This window comes from Lissotriton vulgaris, chromosome 7 (genome assembly GCF_964263255.1).
Source record: "Lissotriton vulgaris chromosome 7, aLisVul1.2, whole genome shotgun sequence".
NCBI lineage: Eukaryota > Metazoa > Chordata > Amphibia > Caudata > Salamandridae > Lissotriton > Lissotriton vulgaris.
The window spans coordinates 1,328,124,609-1,328,150,762 of record NC_141695.1 but is presented as its reverse complement, the minus strand read 5'-3'; the positions used below and the strand labels follow the sequence as shown (position 1 = coordinate 1,328,150,762).

General features: G+C 41.9%; 1 protein-coding gene across 1 annotated transcript in view; it reads right to left on the bottom strand.

Moving 5' to 3' along the window:
* Positions 1–26,154, bottom strand: part of LOC147703612 (serine protease 33-like) — a 361,144-nt gene that overhangs the window by 245,351 nt on the left and 89,639 nt on the right. Inside the window, exon 3 of the mRNA XM_086931947.1 lies at positions 18,242–18,407. Within this exon, the coding sequence (XP_086788073.1) occupies positions 18,242–18,407 (166 nt within the window). The remainder of the gene's footprint in view (positions 1–18,241; positions 18,408–26,154) is intronic.

Below are 26,154 nucleotides of genomic sequence, written 5' to 3'. Positions count from 1 at the left end.
AAGGGCTACTGGAGCCTTGCTTAAAGAGCAGCGAGCCTCATCTTTAAAACCAATAGGGGCACTGATTGATATCTATAGAGCAAGGGTTGTGAGCGCAGCCCTGTATGGGGCTGAACTGTGGGGTTTACAGAGAGTTGATACCCTGGCCCATCTCGAAAACAACTTTCATAAAGATCTGATGAGGCTACCTCACAGTACCCCCACAATCCCTCTCTTGTTAGATACAGGCACACGCCCAATTTGTGAGCAAGCAAAATTGCGTCCCTTGCTACTCTGGTCTTGGATATGGAATGTCCCTGAACTCTGTAGCTATGCGGATGCCCTAAGAGATCTTTTGTCGCTCCCAGGCTGTAATAAGGTACCCTGGTTGAGGGAAGTCAAACTTCTGCTCTACGAGCTGGGTTTGGGAGATGCCTGGGTCAACAAAACCGCACCCCCCAAACAGTTACTTAAGAAGGTGTATTGGCTCTGGGTAGATAATAAGCGAATGACTAACCCCAACCATTGTAAATCTGTCGTCCAGTTCTTGCTAGTTAAGGAGTTACCTTATAGGGAACCCTATCTGGACCAAATTCATAACTCTGGAGACAGATCGCTGTATTTTAAGTTTAGGGTGGGTGTGCTCCCTTTAGGACTATTCACTTCCTCTTGGAACCCTCCGCATCAAACGCTCCCTTATTGCCCGTTTTGAGATACAAAGGTCGAATCTGTCGCCCATTTTTTGTTTGAGTGTGGAATTTATGCAGCGCCAAGATCGAAATGGCTGAAGCCCCTGTGTAAGACTTTGGGAACAAGGTCACATGTTGAAGCCCTACGCATATTGCGCTCAGATGCACGCCCGTTTTTTGCATGTTGCATGGCGAAATTCTTAGGTTGGGCTTGGCGCTTAAGAACTTCAAGGTTGTTGCTGCTCCAGTAAGTGTCCCTTGATAAAACTAAATTTCATGCTGGTGTATATATGGAAAAGGTTATTATTATCTGCACACTTGTTTTTAACGCTTTTATCCCTTGAATCTTAAAGCATTATACTGTATATTCTGTATTGTTTTTATTTGATGTTGTACTGCTTTTATGATACGTACTGTATCGAAATAAAGTTATTACTTAATATATAACAAAATTTAAGAAAATAGTGCAATGGACTGTAATGATATCAAAAATAATTTTTAATTCTGATAGTAAAAATTTGAATAAATACATATAGATCTGTATACAAGATAAACACAGTAAAAACTATTGATTCTTAGTGTGACCTTTTTGTAACACAACATAAGAAATCATAACATTTGACAATAAAATATTCTCTCTGAAAAAGTAGAATTGGGCTGTGTATGTCAACGCGTTTCGACAAAGTCTTTTGTCTTCATCAGGACAAATGAATGTTCAGCCTCTTTTTCTAAATAAAATAAAACATTGTTTTAGATGACATCAAAGGAACAGTGCATTGCTTCTTTGTTGATTATAGATGTATTAACCGATCTTAAGATAGAATATCGTTTGTTCGATAGAGATGTTCTTAGCCAGACTTGTATTATTTTACGAACATTTAAAGAAGAGACAAGTTGGGAAACATACATAGATCACATAATGCTTATAGTCTCTGATGCTTCAACAAGGGTTAACATGATACTTATTATTCTCAGATGTATCTCAATGGATAACAAAACATTGCACGATAAACGTTACATGATAAACATTACAAAAACACACATAAAGTTCTAGCTGGGAATTGGCGTAACATTTTGATGTCTGACATCTAAAAGGAGGGTGTTATTGTTATCACTAATAGTTCCTTTCGGTGTTCTAAGGAACTGTTTTCAATCTAGCCCCTATTTGATTCCATGGAGATTGCTAAGTTCTACGTCTAGAAAATCCTTTTTTAAAAAGAAAGTCCTTTTCATTTAGAGAAATGACTCTGTTAAGGAACTTTTGAAAAGAAGCAAGGGTTTAATTAATTTGAAATAACCTTCATTTAACCAAATTTCTTGTTACTCGCCCATTCTGAGTTCCGGGGGTTGAAAGAAACATTTTACTCAAACAGTCTGATAAAAGATCTTCTATAATTTTTTTAAACTTACGTTTCTCATGTGTATTGCTAGTTTTCTAAAACATGATCTTACCTAAAAACAAATTTTCATATAGTTTATGCACACAGACTGATGAAGGAAGTGAGGCACCTTTCCTTTGACATTCGGATTTGGCATGTGGTATCTGTTGTGAAAGGAGAGATAGCGATTTCTTATTATAAATAGGTTCAAAGGGGTTTCTTATATTTTGTGTTTCCATTTCAAAGACCCATGTTTTTACCTGTTTAAACAGTATTCACTGCTCCCATCTCGCTTCTACCTTCATCTAATTCTCATCGGTTTTAAAAAGGAAACTTCAAGCGTTTTCCATCATTTCCCCACTACAATGCGTTCTCGCTACTATAGTTGATCACCTGTTTGATCAAAGAAAGTACAGGTTTATATTGGTTAACATTTAGACTAGTTTTTTAGGAAATGTTAAGAATTGCTTCTCTTTTGCATTATTTACCATTGCTAGGCGATGACTTTCCAAGGACGAGGAATAAAACAGATGTATATGTAGGTTGGTTGCACCTGTGTGAAATACGAACGGGTTTATTCCGGGGTCTGTCTCCGGTTTGGGTGTATTTTGTAGCCTGTCCTAAAATACAGAATGGGACGATGTTATCAGTAACATTTTTGGTTTTCAGGCTATCTATCCTTTCACAACAGATATCAAATGCCAAATCCGAATGTAAAAGGAAAGGTGCCTCACTCCCTTTATCAGTCTGTGTGCATAAACTATATGAAAATTTGTTTTTAGGTAAGATCATGTTTTAGAAAACTAGCAATACATGAGAAACGTAAGTTTAAAAAAATTAAAGAAGATCTTTTATCAGACTGTTTGAGTAAAATGTTTCTTTCAACCCTCGGAACTCAGAATGGGCGAGTAACAAGAAATTTGGTTAAATGAAGGTCTATTTCAAATTAATTAAACCCTTGCTTCTTTTCAAAAGATCCTTAACAGAGTCATTTCTCTAAATGAAAAGGACTTTCTTTTAAAAAAAGGATTTTCTAGACGTAGAAATTAGCAATCTCCATGGAATCAAATAGGGGCTAGATTGAAAACAGTTCCTTAGAACACCGAAAGGAACTATTAGTGATAATAATAACACCCTCCCTTTAGATGTCAGACATCAAAATGTTACGCCAATTCCCAGCTAGAACTTTATGTGTGTTTTTGTAATGTTTATCATGTAACGTTTATCGTGCAATGTTATGTTATCCATTGAGATACATCTGAGAATAATAAGTATCATGTTAACCCTTGTTGAAGCATCAGAGACTATAAGCATTATGTGATCTATGTATGTTTCCCAACTTGTCTCTTCTTTAAATGTTCGTAAAATAATACAAGTCTGGCTAAGAACATCTCTATCGAACAAACGATATTCTATCTTAACATCGGTTAATACATCTATAATCAACAAAGAAGCAATGCACTGTTCCTTTGATGTCATCTAAAACAATGTTTTATTTTATTTAGAAAAAGAGGCTGAACATTCATTTGTCCTGATGAAGACAAAAGACTTTGTCGAAACGCGTTGACATACACAGCCCAATTCTACTTTTTCAGAGAGAATATTTTATTGTCAATTGTTATGATTTCTTATGTTGTGTTACAAAAAGGTCACACTAAGAATCAATAGTTTTTACTGTGTTTATCTTGTATACAAATCTATATGTATTTATTCAAATTTTTACTATCAGAATTAACAATTATTTTTGATATCATTACAGTCCATTGCACTATTTTCTTAAATGTTGTTATATATGATATGTTTTCTTAATAGCCAGTTTCTTGTGTTGTAAGTCTGCCTGGGTATATACCTTTACATAAAAATAGTTTTCCCTGACCCAGGAGTCATATCCTAACCAGGGGGTCCTTGATACCTACACAGTACTACCCACGGTAATTCCGTGTGGGACCTTTGTGCCCTATCATTTTCTCTGTCGTTGTTGGAAACTGCATAGAATATCGTATATGTTCTTTGATAAATGTGAACTCTTTAAATCTCATAATTTCTAAAGGTCTATTTGCTGAATCTTGGCGTAACACCTGAATCTTGGCGTAACATCTGTCTTAAAGAAATTAAGAACAAAATGGCGAATCTCCAAACTTTTAGTTTTTCAGATGAGGAATTTGCTACTCTAGTAGGAACCAATGTAGATTGTGGCAATAATCAAACTAGTAACCCACAAAGCAATAGTGACTACAATAAACTATTAAATCTCCAAAAGAAACTAATTAGGATAGAGGCCCATGGAGAGTTTATGTTGAACTATCTTAAAAATGGCATAATTCCAATGGGTTTGAGAATCCGGAACATCCCTGGCCTCTTTGTAGACATCAAAGCTTTCTTGGTAAAGTGGAGTATGATCGCAAGTCGATGTTCGAGAGACCTTATGATTCTGATTATCTCCACATCAAAAGAATTAGCTGCAGGGATAAAAAAAGAAATAGCAGAACTTGAAGACAAACTTAAAAAATCGACAACCTTAGAAGAGGCAGAGAAACAATTGGAATCCATTAAAAAAGATATTCTATCATTCTCAGATTATTTAAAAAAAAGAAAGGAAGACAAATTTGTGAAAGATAAAAGATTCTATTCTGTGGAAAAAACATATCCATATATTGTAGAAGGTTTCTTTAAAATCGACTCACAAACTGGAACATACAATCATACCTTTCAACACAGGATCAATAATTTCTCCAATTCCTCAGCCTCAGATTCAGATTCAGAGGGAGAAAGCAATATGGGATATCAGGATGATAGACCCTTTGATCCCAGAAATGGCCAAAGGAATAGTCGTCAACCTTTTTTAGGCCACCGAGGGGGGAGGGGAGGCCGCCAGAAAGTCAGGTTTCAGAATCAAACAAGAGGCAATTATCAGACCAATCACTACACCCAGGAACCTCAACAATACCTAGAGACGAGGAACAAACAATACTGGAGGAACGGGATGTAATCCCAATATTCAACCTATCCTCCCATTCCCTCGAGCCCTCAGATCTGTCTCTTCTTACCAAGGGTTTATCCTTTGTTCCACACGCAAAAGTGAATATCTTTGAACTCTATCGCGATATCCATTCCTTCTTAAGAAAAATCAGGTTAAAAAAATTCTTCCAACAAAATGACCCAATGGAATCAGATAACATCAGCAATAATATTGTAGCCTTACCATCCACATTTACTCCTTCTTTACAACAAGTAGGTCCCGAAGTAGCTATTTTTGAGAAGGTTGTTCTCAAACAGTTAGATCAGGCCCTACGATTCATTCCCAAACCGAGATACAATATCTCAAAAGAGGAACATGATTCCCTTGAAAAGTTAAGGAATGACAATACAATCGTAATTAAGAGTAGTGACAAAGGTGGTGGGATAGTCCTACTGGACTGTACCACATATGAGAATAACATGATCAAAATTTTAAGTGACCCTACCTTCTATAAGAAGATCAAATCTAATCCGACAGAGAGATTAATCAAAACAATAAATAGTTTGACCACAAAAGCTCTAAATGATGGAATAATAAACAAGAAAGAGTTTGATTTTCTAAACAAATCGGACAGAAAGGTATCTTGCATCTATGGACTACCTAAGATCCATAAGGACCAAAAAAATCCACCTTATCGTCCGATCGTTTCTACGATTGGAACGCCTCTGGAAGCCCTCTCGAAATATCTTGAACAGATTTTACGTCCTTACATCTCACTTTCGCCATCTTATGTAAAGGACACAGGCGACATAATTACGAAGGTAGAAAATCTAGCATATAATGAATGTAACAACATCTTAGTGACCCTCGATATCGAGTCGCTTTACAGTAATATACCCCAGGCAGGAGCAATTGAGGCTACAATGTGGTTCATTGACCTACACCAGATCCCCTGTTCCAAATCATTCATTAAAGACTGCTTGACCTTAGTCCTAACAGAGAATTTTTTTGAATTTGGTGAAGAATTATTTTTACAAACCAAAGGCGTAAGCATGGGGGCATCTATGGCCCCGTCGATCGCCAATATCTATATGATTCTGTTTGAAAGTAAATTTATTTACAACGAGGTGGCTCCATTCTTCGAGTCTGTTTCCCATTGGTATCGGTACATAGACGATATCTTTTTTGTATGGACCGATGGGGAACAGACTCTGAAGGAATTCCTTTCGTGGTTAAATCTGACAGATGATAACTTACGTTTCACCGCACATACCAACAAATCCAAGGTTGAATTTCTGGACATTTATATAAAGAATAAAGATGGTGCTCTCGAAGTGGATTTATACACAAAACCCACTGCTCGGAATACTCTTTTACATTTTAAGAGTTATCATCCGCGATGCCAAAAAGACAGTATCCCCTTCTCTCAGTTTTTAAGAGTAAGGCGGAATTGCACGAACATAAAAGATTTTGACACCCAGGCTGAGATTATGAAACAGAAATTCGTGCAAAGAGGCTATCCACATCGTCTTGTTCGAGTGGCGTACAAGAGAGATCGCTTCTACGATCGGGATACCCTTTTAAACTGTCAAAAACAAAAATCTGACCCCAAACTGGTATGTGTAACCAAACATTCAACAATGGACTCCACAGTAAGACAAATAATTAACTCGAACTGGCATCTGTTGAATGTCCTTGACAACCAACAAAAATTACAGAAACCAATGTTTGCCCATAGGCGAAACAAAAACTTAAAGGACCAAATAATTCACTCCCGCCACAAAGGTAACACAAGACATATTCCCTTCATTCAAAAATCCATTGATGGAACAAATGTGATTAAAGGCACCTCACGCTGTGGATCTTGCCAGTCTTGTGACACCATTATAACCGGTGAAAAAATGCAATTCAACAATACAGTGATCCAAGCTAAAGAGTTATGGACTTGTAATACGAAGAATGTAATCTATTTGATTACCTGTCCTTGCAATTTAGGATACGTAGGGGAGACGTCCCGTATGATTAAAACTAGGCTAACTGAGCACAGGTCAGCCATTAAAACTCAGAAGCTATCAGCCCCACTTGTGAATCATTTTATGGAATTCAAACACAAACCAGAAGAGTTAAAGTGGCGCATCCTGGAGAAAATCCACTTACAGAAAAACCAAGGAGGTGATGAAATACGCAAAAAAAGAGAGGTTTTCTGGATTTTCACCCTTGGAACATTTAACCGCGGTTTAAACCAAGATTTACCTTGGGAAAACGCAATCATATAGCAGTAACTTCAAATCTACTCCGTAAGAGTAAACATGAATAAGGCTCTAGTAATAATAACAATAATATGATGATAAATTGCCTCTTTCTCAGGATACCCCGTAGAAAAATCGGAGTAAAAAATACTGAGTTTTAGCCCACGGCTATATAATTAAAATACCGCTTTAAATAGAGGCGGAGTCGAATCTAGGTATAAATAGGAGTAGAAAAGGGACTTTGCATAATCCTCCCTTTCTACACGAACTGCTGACGGAAGCAGACGTGTCTCGAGCTACTGACCGAAAAACACGGTAAGAGTCCGACAAACTCCGCAAAAACTCCGCAGTATCTATACGGAACTCCGCGTAGCCAGCTTGCATTTACTTATACGCCCGATTCTGAACTGAGTTTTCTTTCCCCATCCTTTCTATACCTAGTGGGTGTTGCACCTTCAACGGACGTCAATCCCGTTGAACTCAAATACCGGAACCATCGAGTGGAGAAAAGAAAAAAAGCGCGAAAAGTTCCGTAGCCATCCGCCTTTCTCCAGTAAACGAAACGGAGGTAAAATTAACTTAAAAACATGAAGCCCTGAGCCCAGAGAACTGCTAGGTGCCCGAAAACCAAAAATGTTACTGATAACATCGTCCCATTCTGTATTTTAGGACAGGCTACAAAATACACCCAAACCGGAGACAGACCCCGGAATAAACCCGTTCGTATTTCACACAGGTGCAACCAACCTACATATACATCTGTTTTATTCCTCGTCCTTGGAAAGTCATCGCCTAGCAAAGGTAAATAATGCAAAAGAGAAGCAATTCTTAACAATTCCTAAAAAACTAGTCTAAATGTTAACCAATATAAACCTGTACTGTCTTTGATCAAACAGGTGATCAACTATAGTATCGAGAACGCATTGTAGTGGGGAAATGATGGAAAACTCTTGAAGTTTCCTTTTTAAAACCGATGAGAATTAGATGAAGGTAGAAGCGAGATGGGAGCAGTGAATACTGTTTAAACAGGTAAAAACATGGGTCTTTGAAATGGAAACACAAAATATAAGAAACCCCTTTGAACCTATATATAATAAGAAATCGCTATCTCTCCTTTCACAACAGATATCACATGCCAAATCCGAATGTAAAAGGAAAGGTGCCTCACTCCCTTCATCAGTCTGTGTGCATAAACTATATGAAAATTTGTTTTTAGGTAAGATCATGTTTTAGAAAACTAGCAATACATGAGAAACGTAAGTTTAAAAAAATTAAAGAAGATCTTTTATCAGACTGTTTGAGTAAAATGTTTCTTTCAACCCTCGGAACTCAGAATGGGCGAGTAACAAGAAATTTGGTTAAATGAAGGTCTATTTCAAATTAATTAAACCCTTGCTTCTTTTCAAAAGATCCTTAACAGAGTCATTTCTCTAAATGAAAAGGACTTTCTTTTTAAAAAAGGATTTTCTAGACGTAGAACTTAGCAATCTCCATGTAATCAAATAGGGGCTAGATTTAAAACAGTTCCTTAGAACACCGAAAGGAACTATTAGTGATAATAATAACACCCTCCCTTTAGATGTCAGACATCAAAATGTTACGCCAATTCCCAGCTAGAACTTTATGTGTGTTTTTGTAATGTTTATCATGTAACGTTTATCGTGCAATGTTATGTTATCCATTGAGATACATCTGAGAATAATAAGTATCATGTTAACCCTTGTTGAAGCATCAGAGACTATAAGCATTATGTGATCTATGTATGTTTCCCAACTTGTCTCTTCTTTAAATGTTCGTAAAATAATACAAGTCTGGCTAAGAACATCTCTATCGAACAAACGATATTCTATCTTAAGATCGGTTAATACATCTATAATCAACAAAGAAGCAATGCACTGTTCCTTTGATGTCATCTAAAACAATGCTTTATTTTATTTAGAAAAAGAGGCTGAACATTCATTTGTCCTGATGAAGACAAAAGACTTTGTCGAAACGTGTTGACATACACAGCCCAATTCTACTTTTTCAGAGAGAATATTTTATTGTCAATTGTTATGATTTCTTATGTTGTGTTACAAAAAGGTCACACTAAGAATCAATAGTTTTTACTGTGTTTATCTTGTATACAGATCTATATGTATTTATTCAAATTTTTACTATCAGAATTAAAAATTATTTTTGATATCATTACAGTCCATTGCACTATTTTCTTAAATGTTGTTATATATTATATGTTTTCTAAATAGCCAGTTTCTTGTGTTGTAAGTCTGCCTGGGTATATACCTTTACATAAAAATTGTTTTCCCTGACCCAGGAGTCATATCCTCACCAGGGGGTCCTTGATACCTACACAGATTATTGGGAGTAAGCCCTAACGACCCAGGTAATGTTAACATAGCCTACATTCTTAACACGCCCACCAGGATCATAACTATAGCCTCTACTAACACTGGGGCCCACGCTCCTTGCACTAGGCACTTTACTCAGTTTGATAAATAGACGAATGCTGCACTTTACGGGGTAAGGTCATTAATACTATGCAATGGATTTGTGGTTTTAATCAATACGCATTGTGACTGCTCAAATTGTCTAAATTGTACAGTTATTGTTTTTAAATAAATCTGTTTGAACTTTCAACCAGACAGTGCTATGGTGTTTTATTGTCTTTTCTTATGCTGAACTTTTTAATCTATGTTGTATGCATTTATTTTCTTCCTGGTGTATGTAATGTGATGATCCAAAACATTTATGGCACTGGTTGCCGAAATAAAGTTATGTACTTCAACTACTTATATGCAACCCGAGGTAGGTACTAAATGTCCACGAGGCAGGGTGCATAGTATTTAAGAAGTAGGACACGTTTACTGACTTTTACATGTCCTGGCAGTTAAAAATGTCAAAAGTCATTTTTCACTGTGGCCATGCTGATTCTCCCCAAAACACCGTACAATGCATAGCTTCCATTTGCTTCAGGGTCTCAAATTAATATCAATTTAAAATCCAATCTAATAATTAGGATTTTAAATTACTGTTTTGAAAATGTCTTTTTTAGAAAGTTGGGATTTCCCTACCTAAAACCCCTAATAGCCTTTTCAGAGTTAATAGTCAACTGCTACCTGGCAGCTTGCTAGGAGGTGTGAATGGCTCCCGAAAAAGGTAACAAAAGGGCCTTGACTGGTAGGAGGTATGAGTATCAGAGAAATGAATATGGCCTACAAGTAACCCATCCATTTTACGGAGAGAGAATGACTCAGCATGCTAGAGCCCTAGTCACTACTGTGTTCAGACAGAGGAAAAATATGTGCAGTGTCTTGGGTGAGGCTGCCCTGTACAGAGCATTACTGATGATTTTATGAATCTAAACTGTTTTGCAGAGAATAACTGGCATAAGGTGTTAGATGCTTGTCAATGACGTAAGGAATTGGATGCGGAAGTAATGGAGGAGCGCTCTTGGGGGTGGCTGAAGGTGCCAACTCCAAGTCTTACAGAGCTGAGAGAAAGGCTCACATGGAGAGAGCTCGCCTGACCACTGATGTGTCTATCGAAAAGGGCGTCAACGCAAACACATTTAAATCCAGGTTCCTTTGTGTGTTTTTCAATGTAGAAGTAAATACTTGAGATACAGGTATAATGTCAATGAGCTTAACTGTTGAATGTCACTGGCATTGTAGAAGTTAAAGCAAAGACTGATGTGACTGTATCCTTTATCCCGGTGCTTAATTTGTTTAAAAGTAAGTGCCAGGGATCTAGTCAGGAGGCCTCTGCATACATTTGCAACGCATGGACTTACAACCCAGTTGTTACATCGCAACATCCTCTACAACGCATTCCATTACGTCGCATGACACTACATCGCATTTTAAGAAACTACCTTTACAATGCATTCCATTACATTGCATACTACCTTTACAACGCAAACCATTACAACGCATACAATTACATTGCATTTAATGTAAGTATTGAATGGTATAGGGGTAAGAATTACTATTCTAACTCCAGGGGGTGCAACAGTAGGGTAAGTGTTGGATAGTGTAGGGGTATAAACTACTATTCTAACTCCAGGGGGTGCAACAGTATGATAAGTGTTGGATAGTGTAGGGCAGTGGTTCCCAAACTTTTGACTCCTGAGGACCCCCACTGAATAACTACTGGAAGGCGGGGACCCCCAAGCAATTTGTATGTTATAAAATAAATTTCGGAAATTACAACAGTAATTTGCAAAAAATACGCAAACAAGTACACATCAAGCAAATACTCAAATTACTGAAGCTTTTATTATTTTATTTTGAAAAAATTTGCGAAAATCAAAACATTTCAATGGGAAGGATGGTGTTGCATCTCAGCGACTAACTTTTCAGTGTTTGGTTATATTTCAGGAAGTTGACTCGTCAGTTCTGATTCTACATTTTTCAAACGGTTTCTGTATTTATTTTTTAGATACATAATATCTGAAAAAGCTTTTTCACATAAATAGATGGCATGGTGAGCAAAAAAACAATGGATTTAGGCCCAGATCTCCTTACTGGTCAGAAGCGGACGCTCCCACGCTGCTCCCTACGCTACCTACAGACTGGTATCGTAGCTCTACTCCACAAGACTCGCTACAGCCTGATTTCTGTCCTTCAGGAAAGAACTTAAAACCTGGTTATTTGATAAATAATGCACCCCCTCCCCCAAGCGCCTTGAGACCCTCTGGGTGAGTAGTGCGCTATACAAATTCCTAACTTGAACTTGAATGTATGACCTTGTTCTGCATTCTGTCCATCAATTGTTGTTTTTGCATTTGTCACCCCGAGTGGGACAGATATGCCCAGACGTGGGTCCAGTGTTCTCCATGCCACTGGAGTCAAGCTATCCTGGCTGATGAGGGTTGAAAGCCCGAAACTGGTCCTAGGATGCTTAATTCCAGTCCAGGGAGGACCTGGCCTGGCAGTTCGGACTGGACCGTTCCCATTGGGCGTAGGGTCAAGACTGATTTGCATATGGCTGGGTCCAAACTGGATGGGCATGGTGAGCAAAAAAACGATGGATTTAGGCCCAGATCTCTGTACTGGGGTGAAAGTATGACATTGTTCTGCAATCTGTCCAACAATTGTTGTCTTTCCCTCCGTCATAGAAGCACCTCTACATTCTCATTTCAGAGCCTAGGGGGGGGGGGGGGGGGGGGTTAACCCTCCTTGCACAAACTGGTTGAATGACTTTGCATTCTTAGCTGATGTTACTCTAATCACTGTTTAAGGAGTGTTACAAATATTATACATTTATGAAGAATTTTAGCATGAAGTCATACCCCACAAAACAACATATAAATAGGCAGAATTTGAAAAAGTATATAATATAAATATTAATTTTACCAAGGTAGTCAAGTGCACAAAGCGATAAGTCCAGTGTATATAGACCAATTTCAAGGAGTTCGTCATGGGTGTTTAAGAGACGGCAGGATGGTAACTGCACAGGAGGAATATTGTTTGAGCGAGGTCATGATGAAATGGAACAAAGCTATTCGATTATATGCAATTCAACAAAGCCTTAGGGATGACAAGACTCAATTATTGGCACCATTGTATCAAGTTTTGCTACCATACTGGGAATACATATTTATAATATATAACTATTCCAATTTACCAAACTAGAGCTTCTTAAAACACATCAGAATTTTCAGACAGCAACACTTTGACATTCATTTAGACTCTAACACAGTAATTACCATAAACACCTGTTAGACATAATCTTTAGCCACAGCAGTGCAACATTTTACCATCAAAGAGTGAACACTGCATTGAAGTCATATTTCAGAGAGCCATCGCATGGCAGCTGATACAACCCTCTCCTGTTAGGAAGTCCACTGCCTCTGTCCCCTGCCAACAACAAACCACAAAGGCTACAAATAATAGCTTGATATGTCCAACTATAAAAGCTCGACAGCACATATACTTCAAGGGTTTATGGAAAGTGAGCAAACGGACAGCAGCATGAAAACCCTACTGTTGATACTGGCTGCATCGTTTCTTCCCCCCCCTGCCAAGTAATGGTAACTGACACTCTGAACATGTGCCTTTCCCCTGCAGCAGCCATAGACCCAAAAAGAACAAAATTCAGCCATGATGCACCATGTTCTTGCTCACGTCCTTAGGTGAGAAGCCACATCCGAAATGAAGCACTTTCATCTTCTTGAGATCAATCAATCAATCAATCAATCAAGACATTTGTAGAGCGCACTACTTACCCGTAGGGTCTCAAGGCGCTTAGGGGGGGGGTGCCGTTACTGCTCGAACAGCCAGGTCTTGAGCTTCTTCCTGAAGGAGAGGTGGTCTTGGGTCAGGGGCAGGTCGGTCGGGAGGGAGTTCCAGGTCTTGGCGGCCAGGTAGGAGAAGGACCTTCCTCCTGTTGTCGCTCTACGGATGCGTGGGACGGCGGCGAGGGCGTGGCTGGCTGATCGGAGGTGGCGTTTGGGAGCGTAGAAGTTGATTCGGTTGTTGAGGTAGCTCGGGCCTTGATCGTGTAGGGCTTTGTGTGCGTGGGTGAGGAGACGGAAGGCAATTCTTTTGTTGACGGGGAGCCAATGCAGGTCTCTCAGGTGTCCGGAGATGTGGCTGTTTCGTGGGATGTCGAGGATGAGCCTGGCTGAAGCGTTCTGGATCCGCTGAAGTCTCTTCTGGAGCTTGGCGGTGGTTCCGGCGTAGAGGGCGTTGCCGTAGTCCAGACGGCTGGTGACGAGGGCCTGGGTGACGGTCTTCCTGGTCTCCGTGGGGATCCACCATTTAGATCTTCCGTAGCATGCGCAAGATGTTGAAGCACGCCGAGGAGACGGCGTTGACTTGTCTGGTCATGGAGAGGGAGGAGTCCAGGATGAAGCCCAGGTTGCGTGCGTGGTTCGTCGGTTTGGGTGCGGTGCCCAGGGCGGGGGGCCACCAGGAGTCGTCCCAGGCGGTGGGCGTGGAGCCCAGGATGAGGACCTCCGTCTTGTCTGAGTTCAGTTTCAGGCGGCTGGTCGACATCCACTCGGCTACCTCCTTCATCCCTTCGTGCAGGTTGGCTCTGGCGGCGGCGGGGTCGTTGGTCAGGGAGAGGATCAGCTGGGTGTCGTCGGCGTAGGAGATTATGTTGAGGTCGTGTTGGCGTGCGATGGCCGCGAGGGGGCTCATGTAGACGTTGAAGAGGGTGGGGCTCAGCGAGGATCCTTGAGGGACGCCGCAGATGACTTCGGTGGCCTCTGACTTGTATGCTGGTAGGCGGACTCTCTGTGTTCTTCCGTCGAGGAAGGAGACGATCCATTCCAGTGCCTTCTCCTGGATTCCGACGTTGCTGAGGCGTTGCACTAGGGTGCGGTGGCAGACAGTGTCGAAGGCCGCGGAGAGGTCTAGGAGGATGAGGGCCGCTGTTTCTCCGTTGTCCATCAGGGCTCGGATGTCGTCGGTGGCGGCGATGAGGGCGGTCTCGGTGCTGTGGTTGGCTCGGAAGCCGGACTGCGAGGGGTCGAGGGATCCGTTCGTCTCGAGGAAGGCGGCCAGCTGTTTGTTGACGGTCTTCTCGATGACTTTGGCTGGAAACGGGAGTAGCGAGATTGGGCGGTAATTCTTGAGTTCGGTGGGGTCTGCTGTAGGTTTCTTGAGAAGAGCGCTGAGTTCGGCGTGCTTCCAGCTCTCAGGGAAGGTGGCGGTGTCGAAGGAGGTGTTGATGATGTCCCGCAGGTGGGGTGCGATGACAGCGTCGGCCTTGTTGAAGACGTGGTGAGGGCAGGGGTCGGTCGGAGATCCGGAGTGGACGGAGTTCATCATGCGGATGGTGTCTTCGGTGCTGATCGGAGTCCAGGCTCGGAGGGTGGTGGTGGGCGGTGTTGCTGGGGTCGTGGCGTGTGTCGGTTGGGTGCTGAAGCTGTTGTGTATGTCCGCGATCTTGTTGTGGAAGTAGGAGGCGAGGGAGTTGCAGAGGTCTTGCGAGGGGGTGATGTCGTTGTTTCTGGCGTTGGGGTTGGAGAGCTCTTTGACGATGTTGAAGAGTTCCTTGCAGTTGTGTGCGTTGTTGTCCAGCCGGTCCTTGAATGCAGTTTTCTTGGCGGCGCGGATCAGTTGGTGGTGCTTCCGGGTGGCGAGTTTGAGGGTGGTCATGTTGTCCGGTGTAGGTTCCTTTCTCCAGACTTTCTCGAGGGCTCGGCAGTTCTTCTTGGAGCTCTTGAGTTCGTCGGTGAACCATGGGGCTTTCTTGCTGCCGGGTCTGCTGGGCGGGGTCCTCAGAGGAGCGAGTTCATCCGCGCAGTTGCTGATCCACTTCGTGAGGTTGTCGGCGGCCTGGCTGGGGTTCGCTGAGCTGGCAGGAGGGCGCTGGCTCAGGGAGGTGGCGAGCTGGTCGGCTGTGATCTTGTTCCAGCTTCTGCGGGCAACCTGTTGCTGGTGGTGGTGGATCGTCGTTCTTTTGAAGGTGAAGTGTACGCAGCTGTGGTCCGTCCAGTGGAGTTCTGTGGCGTGGCTGAAGGCGATGTCTTTGCTGGATGAGAAGACGGTGCCGAGTGTGTGTCCGGGGCGAGGTGGGTGGGGGTGTTCACCAGTTGCTGGAGTCCAAGGTTGGCGAGGTTGTCGAGCAGGGTGCTGGTTTTGCGGTCATTGTTGTTCTCCAGGTGGAAGTTGAGGTCCCCCAGGAGGATGTAGTCAGCGGAGGGGAGGGCATGCGGGCTGACTAAGTCGGCGATGTCCTCGCTGAATTGAGTGCGTGGTCCCGGGGGTCGGTAGATCAGGGTGCCTCTGAGGGGGGTCTTCGGATCGGTGTGGATCTGGAAATGCAGGTGTTCGGCGGTGGTTAGGGTGTTGTCGGTGCTAGTCGTGATTCGGATGGTGTTCCTGTGGATGATGGCGATGCCTCCTCCCATCTGGTTGGCGGTGCGGTCCCTCCGGGTGATCTTGTAGCCCTCTGGGATGGCGATGGCGATGTCGGGCGCTGAGATCAGACACTGGTCCCGTGTAGTGCAGCATGTTAAGTTATTTTAAGTGCATTTGTGTACCCGTAAATTAAAATAATGCAAGTAATACAGATTAGTAAACCAGATGACAGTTCTTCAGTAGTAACATGAGGCACTTATATTCATTCCTGTCAGGCCAAGCACTTGGCATTAGTATCATGCCTTGGGTTCCTACCTATTGAAGGAGCAGCATACATATTTTTATTTCATGAGCTATGAATGACAATTATTCAGGAATGGCAAATCTACCTCAGTGACTGAGTCACCCATAGCGATCAAAAAAAAAAAATGTGTGCAGCCCCTTGAAGTCATGGATTTCATTTAATCAGCAGTAGGGCGGGCGGAGCAAGAGGTAGATCAACAAGACCCTGAATAACTGTGTTTATTCAGACACACTTCTAGAAAAAGCAACTTGGATTTTTATAGCGCTGTTCTCTTTCACTTCCATGAGGCTGATAACATAAATAAAAAGGAAACACTTTTTAAATGTGTGTGTGCACTTTTAACATATGCATATTTCATCAAGGCAGGGTTTTGAATGGGGGGGCCGTGGGGGGGGGCTATTTAGTTTATGATGTGATGACAATCACGGTGCACCTGTGTCGGGTAAATACAGTTTTCAGAATAAGGATTAAATCATTACATGCATTGATTGCATAACGTGACATGAATAAACCAAGTTAAAATAAATTCAAACATTTGGACTACACTTGCAGGCACACCTTTAATGAAAGCATCCCTAACGGCAGGAATAAACCATGATGTCACTGCCACCAGCACACAACAAGCTGATCACTCGTCACACACGAGAAGACACTTCAAAAGGCTGCTGCAAATTCCCCTGGTCTAGGCTTGTATAGCCGTAAATTAAAACACTCACATCCGTATCTGTGCTTTCCATCGGGTAAAAGCCCTCCTGCTGGCCTGAGGTGCCGGAAATAAATGCTGTTTACCATTGAAACAAGAGGCACAGCAGTACTCCGTATTCAGGGCAGAAAGTGGAGACACGACATTGGGCGGCAAAATGCTCTGAGGCTGGTCGCAAATGCAAGGGAACACGCACTGATGTGCGAGCGCGAATAATCAAATAATAAAACAAGCCAATTACCCTTCAGCTTGCACCTAAAGCTGAATGGTGATTGCCCGATTTAATTGTGGTGATTTTGTTGTGATCCCGCCGCTCCTGCGCTGTCATTATCAGGGCTTGTAGCGCATGGTCATTTCAGTAAAGCTGATGGAAGGCACTCGAGTCTGGCGGACCCCCTGGGAATGTGTCACGGACCCCTGGGGGTCCGCGGACCACAGTTTGGGAAACGCTGGTGTAGGGGTTAAAAATTACTATTCTAACTCCAGGGGGTGCAACAGTAGGGTAAGTGTTGGATAGTGTACGGGTATGTGTTGTAATGGTATGCATTGTAATAGTATGCATTGTAATGCCTGCGTTGTAGTGACATGTGATGCAGTGTCATGCGTTGTAGTGGTATGTGTTGTAATGCCTGCATTGTAGTGACATGCGTTGTAAAGGATGTTGCGATGTAATGACTGCATTGTAAGTGTAGTGTGATGTAATGACTGCGTCGTAAAGGTTGTTTCCCCTCTACAGCTTGCACCACCCATTGCCACTGCCAGCGTTGCCAGTGACAGAACCTACACAACTACTAACCAGCACACTGCTACAAGTGTGACAATTCAGCATATTCCAGGACCCAAAGCTATAAAAAATAGTTTGCACAGCAGGTGTTAGTTGCTTTTAATGCATACTGAATTAGTAAACAATTGCTGTTCTTCTCATCTCTAAATTATATAAACAGCGCCACCATGTGGCAGCTGTCATAAGTGCCGGTGTCAACAATTACTGGAAACCACTGGCTCAAATTAAGCACTGCGGTTTATCCTCATACGCCCTCGACTGAGGATCTCCTTGTGGCCATGTGCATCCTGGACGTTTTGCAGTTCCTCTCTGTCTTCCGCTCTCAGAACTTTCTAGTAGTTGGTTCTAAAAGGAGCCTTAAGGTCACAGCCATTTTACTTACGTGTTATAGTTGCAGTGAGCCGCAGACAGCACCCAACGGTTTGTGATTATGCTTCCTCCACAAACATGCTGTTTGTAAACTTGCACGCTGGCTTGCCATGGCCACGCCCCTTCGGCTGCATCCTTTCCACCCACAATCCGGCTAGAAGCCAATGGTCGCCCACATTCTAGAATAACACAAAAAGGATCATTAGAGTTGCTTCAGCTTTTAGCCTGACATTCCACTCAGACACAGCAGGACAAGAGTCACACTGAGATTAACACCACATGCTAATGGGAGATGCATTCGTAAACATTCCATTGTACTGCATTGCATATTAGCTCTGTAGGCATGTTATCTGCATGCAAGTTACTTCAAGATCTGGAGAGTTAGGATGTCACACAAAGATGAATCAAACAGCTGTACTATATGCAGTAATCATTATTGGTTTAAGTAATGATCATTTCAAATTTACTGATAACACAATCCCTAAAACATCACAAATTCATAGACCAAATTAGACGTGATCAATATAAAATAATAATTTGTATCAAAAAGGTGAAAATATTGTGAATACTTGATTTCATTTATTGTATACAGCTCTAACATTTCTTATACAGAGTCACTATGGCAGGATTTTTCTAGACAGGATTTCTCAGAGGAGGAACTTTTAAAGCTTGCAAAGAACTACACCTTCGGTGGGATCCCCTTAGATTAGAGGCTCTTGAAACCATACCTCCAAGGGATAATACTGTGGAACCTCAGAGACAAAGTTTAAAAAATAACAAACAATGAAGAGCGGAACAGATGGTTTGGGGACTTTCATCCTTACAGCAACTCAGTTGGTCTTGTGCAAAATGCTAGTTTCAAGTGCAGCTCTGCACGTCCAGAACATGGTAATGAGTGTACTTGGATCCTGAGGGCTAGGAACAAGCCTGGATGGAACTTGTGGAGCTCTGCTGCCCTGGCCTCCTGATGCATCTAACCTTGCCTGCATGGATGACTCAGATCCTCCAAGGAGCCCAGAGATGTGGATAAAGGGGCCTGGACGCCAGCTATAGCCATGACTCTGCTATGCAAACAAACTTCCTCACAGTAACACTTTTTAATGTTTTTGTACTTCCTTAACCCAGTTTTTTGTGTGCAGATGTCCGGCTCATGGTTGACCTACGTTCTGGCTACATAGAGATCTAGGAAAGGACTTGAGCGCTTCCAGTGTGTACACTTTTCCATGCGGGTCAAGGAGCCATCAGCCGTCCCTTCAGTACCCATGTGCCTCCCCACTGACTATTGACTTGGAGTTGCTTGTTTGTCTGTAAAAACTTTATTTCAGACAATCAGGCCATAAAAGTGCATAGAAAACAATCTCCAAATATTTACACAAATTATTCGATAATTACACTTTCATAATTCATGATTTATGCACAGTTAAAACCACATGGCAAACTCATATCAGATTCAAATGTATAGAGAAAAAACGATTATTGCAATGCACTAAAAAGTTAACAAGGGCTTCCTCAAGTTGATCCTCCCCTATGATTGCTTTGAAAGTCCTCTCCTAGTGTGCCACATGGCATTTAAAAACCGCGATACTGAAATTACAATTGGTGGGTCGGTATCATATTTTAAAACTCTAAAAGCCTCTGCACAACGGGTAAACTCTAGGTTTTTACATAGTTGTATTAACCAATGTTTATGAGGCAGCACATAGGTCGGGCAGAAGAACAGCACATGGATTTGGGATTTAGTCGTTAAAGTAGCCCATAAACTGGTATGCACTGCCAAAGGTAAATTCCCCAATCTAAATTGCAGATACAATTTCCTGGTCGTGGGTGGATCAATTACATCCAGAAATGTTCCTTCATATACACCTCTTTTATTTGTCGGAACTCCATCGTCAGCCTGCCCTCTTTAGCACTTTCCTGAAGAAACAGCAGGTTGGATTGCTTGTAATGTTTCACAAGATCCGCCCTGGATATCAAGGGACAAGACAGCTCAGGAGTTGACCATAGCTCTGGTCTCCCAAGCCTGGTTAAAAGATTCCTGATATGGGCCAGCTACGGTATTTTCCTAAAGTTAAGTCTGGGGAGGAGCTCCTTTAGCTTGTCTTTATGAGGGGTCAGCTCAGGAATAACCCATAACCTCCGCCAAAATGTCAAGGGCCTGAGGGCAATCTCTTCATCGATGACCTCATACCCAAGTCCATGCGGAGGGGAACTAGTGAGGTGCTGTGTGGTAGTCCTATGAGCTGTCTCATAAAATTATACAAGGTCCATAGTAGAACCATGCCCCCAAAGCTTCACCCCATATGGTGTAGCCCCTCATTCTTGGGCCTTAAATATCTCCACCACTGGAGCTGCTGGCTTAAAAGCAGAAGTTCTCAACAGTTACATTATCCCACCCGTTGCCTGTGTGAGCCTAAGCCTTGCTTTGGTCATCTGTGGGCCCCACCCAAATTGCTCAGACAATGTAATGCCCAGATAATCAAATGTCCTTAATTTATCAAAGGGGATACCATTGAGAGAGGGGTTTGGACGTGTGCTCTTTGGAGGGTTGAAGACCATGAATTTGGTCTTTGATAAGTTAATCTCCAAACCTGTCATACTACAAAACAAAGCAAACCCGTCCAAAATGTGTTTAATGCCTAGTGGTGACTTAGACAATAACAAGGTATCGTCTGCGAACATCAACGCAGGTATCTTCCCGGTAGCAAGCTTTGGGGCGTCCATGTCTTTTATGTTGTTTAAGAAGTCAATGGGGCCATTGATATAGAGACAAAATAGAGTGGGGGCTAAAACGCATCCCTGTCTCACCCACTTTCTGACAGGAAAGCGTGAAGAGAGTTCCCCATATTTTCCACATCTAAGGTGTGCATAGTTGTCAGTGTGTAACCTCACTAGCACATTGAGAAGATAGGGATGTAGCAGGGTTTCCGTTCTCCCACAGAACTGTGCATAGAGATCTAGAACCTCAGTGAGTTAGGATGATCCAAAAACTCATCTCAGTGTCAGAAATCTCCTTACCTAGCTAGCTACAGTGTCTCATGGATCATTATGGAATGATCCATGTCTTAGACAAACCAGAACATGATCTTTAGAATACCTCAGGAGTCGTGGAACACATGAACACTCTTTCGTTATATAATCATTTCAAACCAAAACTGAGAGTCAAAGAACACAAGTGCAAGTTTGAAATATTTATTATTCAATGCAAAGTTCTCAAACGCAGTATCTTGTATAATACCAAAATGCAGATTATAAAAATCAGAGTCAGCAGCATAGTCACTAATCCATAGTAAGCAAAAGGTGCTAGCATGTTATAATGCAATTTCTATAGAAATCTATATCACCTATATTTCGCGCACCCTATCTAGCATATTATATTATATCTAAGAAGGTCTCATTTGGGCTTTAGCAGGGCGGCCCCATACCTCTCAATGTCAGTAGGAGCAGTTCACATCAACAGCTACCAGCTCTCTTCATGCGCAGCACCAAGTGTCTACGTTCATTCCGTGTAACTCTATCTTAAACCCGCGTAGAGCCCAAAATGTTGGCATCAACATTATTTGTGTTATGTCTAATGTGGTGCGAGGATCAAGCCTCCCAGCAACCTTGTGTTAGGTTAATTTTAGAGTGTGCAGCTCTCAGTGTGCAGACAGTTGTACCAAGTGTACCAGACAAAGCTGATAGCATAGAAATAACATATTATTCTCAAATAAACCACCTCACCGCTTCTAGGGTGAAGGCGACAACAACAAGTATGTGTCGTGTGCAAAACTGAAGCCGAAGGAAAAAAGGCTGTTTAAACGTGTAATGCACTCATGCTAACTTAACGCAATATATGTAACGAAGTATCCATATGACACCCCCCCATTGGTCCGAGCACCGTCAAACATAAGGGAAAAGGCAATACTAAATCAGATACAAAAATTGAAAGCAAAGTTCAATAATCTTAAGCTAAAATAAGCTAAAAATATGTATGAATGAACATGTATGAATGCCTACAGTGGCCTCAAGTCTAAAAATAAAAACAAAACTTTCGAACCAAAAGTTATTCGCCAGGTCTCAAAATATGAAAGTAGGACCAGGCCGCATCAACCCAAATGTCTGTAAGAGAAAAAACAAGGCACTCATCCGATATCCAAAGTCATGTGCCACAATGACGTAATCCTCAGCGACATCACGTGATTGAACTCTCCATCAGCTGAACACACTCCATCTCTCCAAGTCAGCGAGGGGAAAGTCATATTTCACAACAAAGCACTCCTCCCAGGCATGTCATGAATGGAAAGTATATGCAAAGAAAGTTGCAACTGCCTCCAGCATGAAATCACTGCCATCATCCAAAAACAGTTCTGCAATCCAATTCAGCAACGGGAAAGAACATACGTGCTCCTCCAGCATCGGATCCTCCTGTAACGTCAGAGGACAACTCGGTGGGTTCACCAGATCGCTGTGTGTCAGAAAGGCATCCGCCGCTGCAGAGATCTCCCATTGGCCCAGAACTCCATTTATTGCTGCCAAGGCCATAACTCTCTCGCCAGAACAGATCAACTCATGAGCCACCACGGGACGCATTAGCTGATCAAAATCGACGTCAGGAGCAGTCCTCAAGCATAGGCACAAATCAATGGCCCAATCAAACTCGCAGCTCAGGCAGTGAAACACAGGTTGGACACACGTGAAGTCGGTGAACCGAAATGACAATCTATAGGCCGTGCTTAATGCTGCAAGCGGCAATGTTCCATAGTAATTGAGCATCCGATTACGGCACAGTGTCAGGAGGCGTTGAACGGCGTCTTGCGCAGGATGGGCATCCATGTTTTATGAAGAAAAACACCAACAGAATGCCTGCGGCTACAGCCAGTAACACAGGTAGTCCACCAAACAAACTCGAAAAAATAGTGTGGAAAAACGTGGGAATGATACCAAAAACCTTCTCAAACGTAGTCACGAGGCCACTGCTGACTAACTTGAAAAAATGTGCCAGCCCAGTCGTTGAAGAAGCATTAAATATCTGGTGTACCAGCTCGCAGAAATGAAACGGCAAATCAGTATTTAAAAGCGCCTGCACCTCTGTGCGGGTGTTGGCTATGTGAAGGACATAAGTTTCCCGGGCCGAACTCAGGGTCACTTGTTTTTGAGACAAAAGGGCCCTTATTCTGCTTAAACCATTGAATTTTGCTTCCAAGGTTGGAATCCGTGGCCAGATGGAGACATCTGAAGAACCATGCGTGGGTGGGTATAGAACATTCTTGCAGCACACTACACGCTCTGATACAGTTACCACATATGCCACACCAATTAATAAACCACAACATAATTCGTTGTTTAAAAGTAAATAACTACCATTAGCTAACAATGTGAATGTGGGAACCACTGCTGGAACTGGCGTGCCTTTTAAAACACATGCTAAATTTGGGCGGTCCTGATTACAAGAACCGTGTAACTGAATGTGTCTGCATATTAATGAATGGTCAGGTGACTGTGTGCATTCCTCACCATTAAGATTCACTTCTTTCCCATCCTTCAGACATCTGTATGTGTATGGTAATGACCATGCCTCATGTAGGAATGCATTGCCTAGTGGTTCATATCGTCCTATAGCAATATACCGCATACAGTTAGTAAATTTATATAAAGGAAATGGTAATGTAATTAAACCATGAATAAGCCATGTGGCAGTAGTGGTTTCAGCAACAGAAAAAGGCAAGGATTCTAGCTTCTCAATATGTAACATAGAAAATGATGCATCACGCATTGAAAGCATGCGCTGTTTTTCAGTAAGATTAAAAGGGGCGAAAAGGGATGAAATGTTCAATATGGTCCAGGGAACTCGACCAGCCTTAATTGTCTGTAGAGTCCAGGCAAACTGCATTACAGAACGCAATTGATTTTGACCATGGTATAACGTGGACACCTCATCATGTACAATATCAACAACAGAAGAAACAATATTATCCAATGTGTAAATTCTGGAAGAAAGCATGTTAATACTGTTATCGACCACTGCAAGCACTTTTTCCAAATTGGCTTGATCAATAGCCCTCAGGCGTTTAGCTGCTTCGACTTGTGAAAATTTCCAAATTTCATTGTAAACAGCATAAATAAAGCGTTTAGACCTACCCATAGTCGGGCCTTTTATAAAATCATTTAGCTCTATATTCTCATTCAACTGTGACAGATGCAGTTTAACTGCAGCTAATGTGGAATGTTGTAACCAGTTCTGACACAATTTGCCTACTGAATAAGTTGTAACAGTGTGATCTGTGTCAAACCTGGGATCTGGCCTGATGTGTGTAAAACCTTCAGACAAACCCAAAAAACGACGTTGGCAAGAATCAGAGCTTCTTTGCCATAAAAGCCACCCATCTGGATCAAAACTGGAAATATTAAAGGAGGAATTCTGCATAAGTGCTTGTATCTCACTTATGGATAATGTAGTGAAATTACTCCAACCTGAATATTCTTCCAAATCAGGGATAGTAGGGGTATTTAATTTTTTAGATGTAGCCAATCCAAAACATGTTGTTTGGGAAACAGTCGAATTTAAAAACAACATGTGATTCGGGATGAGACATGCACGATGCAAAGCCTCAGTGCCTTGTACCTGCCAATCTTTGGTACCCCAAATCGATTTAAGGTCAATAGCATCCTTCCATAACTCATAGCCATCCACAGATAACCTTTCTAGAAAGGACTTTGAATACAACAATTTTGTGTCAGTTAGCCTAACTTTGGGCATAAATTTCTGGTTCACTTTAAAATAAAACGACTCAGGATTTGAATGATTAAAATCTGTAAAGTAAGAGTATTTTCCCAGAAACGTACTTGAGCTCCCCTGTAAAGGAGTAGGGCAATGTTCCCACTGAGTGTAATTCACAGGAACCCGCCTGGAACTTGTCTTGTGCAAGAAATGATTTCCATAATGTTGGTAACAAAACAAATCACCATAATTGACAGAATCTAAATATAAATCCTCATCATCAAAGGCCGCATAATATTTCAAATCAGAGAACAATGCTTCTACGGCCTGAAGATCCCAATCATCAGAATGAATATTTTGCTTAATCACATCTCCCATGTTTACTCTAAGCACATTAGGAACATTAATAACCTCTGTGGGGCCATGTATCTGAAACCTAACCGCATCCCACACAATCCCATCAAGGACAGGCCAAGCAGTAATTTCTACTGAATGTAAGTCTCTCTTTAGTCTGTGTGCTGAATGTGAGGAGGAAAGAGGGGCCAATGTTCCATTAAGGTACCGAATTCCTGTTCTTTCTTTCACATAATGGCCATCAATCAGGCGGAAAAAATAAAACACAAAACCAATTGACATAAAAAGATAAAATGAAAATAGTATCAGCCAAATGTATGTCCAAGGTGGAACTAAAAAATGTTTTTTAAACAACGTGGCATATTTTGCAATAGTCGATGGTTTCTTTGAAAGTTCCGAATCAGAGTCAAAAGAGAATCTGGACTGGTTAGCCAAACGAGCATGTAAATCGGACATAGATAAATCAGCAGGATCTGCATAGGTCACCTCATCAATGTTAGTAACAGGAATAGTATTTAATAAAGGACTTGATATGGCAGGCATCTCGAGGGACACCTCCTGATCTGCACCAGATGTAATAGCCAGCACAGAGTGCCTCACCATGGAAGGACAGGATACAGCCGGTGTCATGCTATGAAGAATCGGCCACCCTGTGTGTCTTGACATTGTCAATAGAAATAAATCTGTTTTCTTTACGACCTGGAAGTGGTGGTAAAATGACTGTTCTTGTGCCCTTCACTCCAAGGACTCGAACCAGCGCTCGATATGAGGGACCAAACTCTTTCTTGTTATCGATCTTCTCTCGAACCAGTTCTCCAACTTGGGGTAGCCAGCCAACTACCGGGATCTGCAACGCATCATCCGACGTGGAGGGC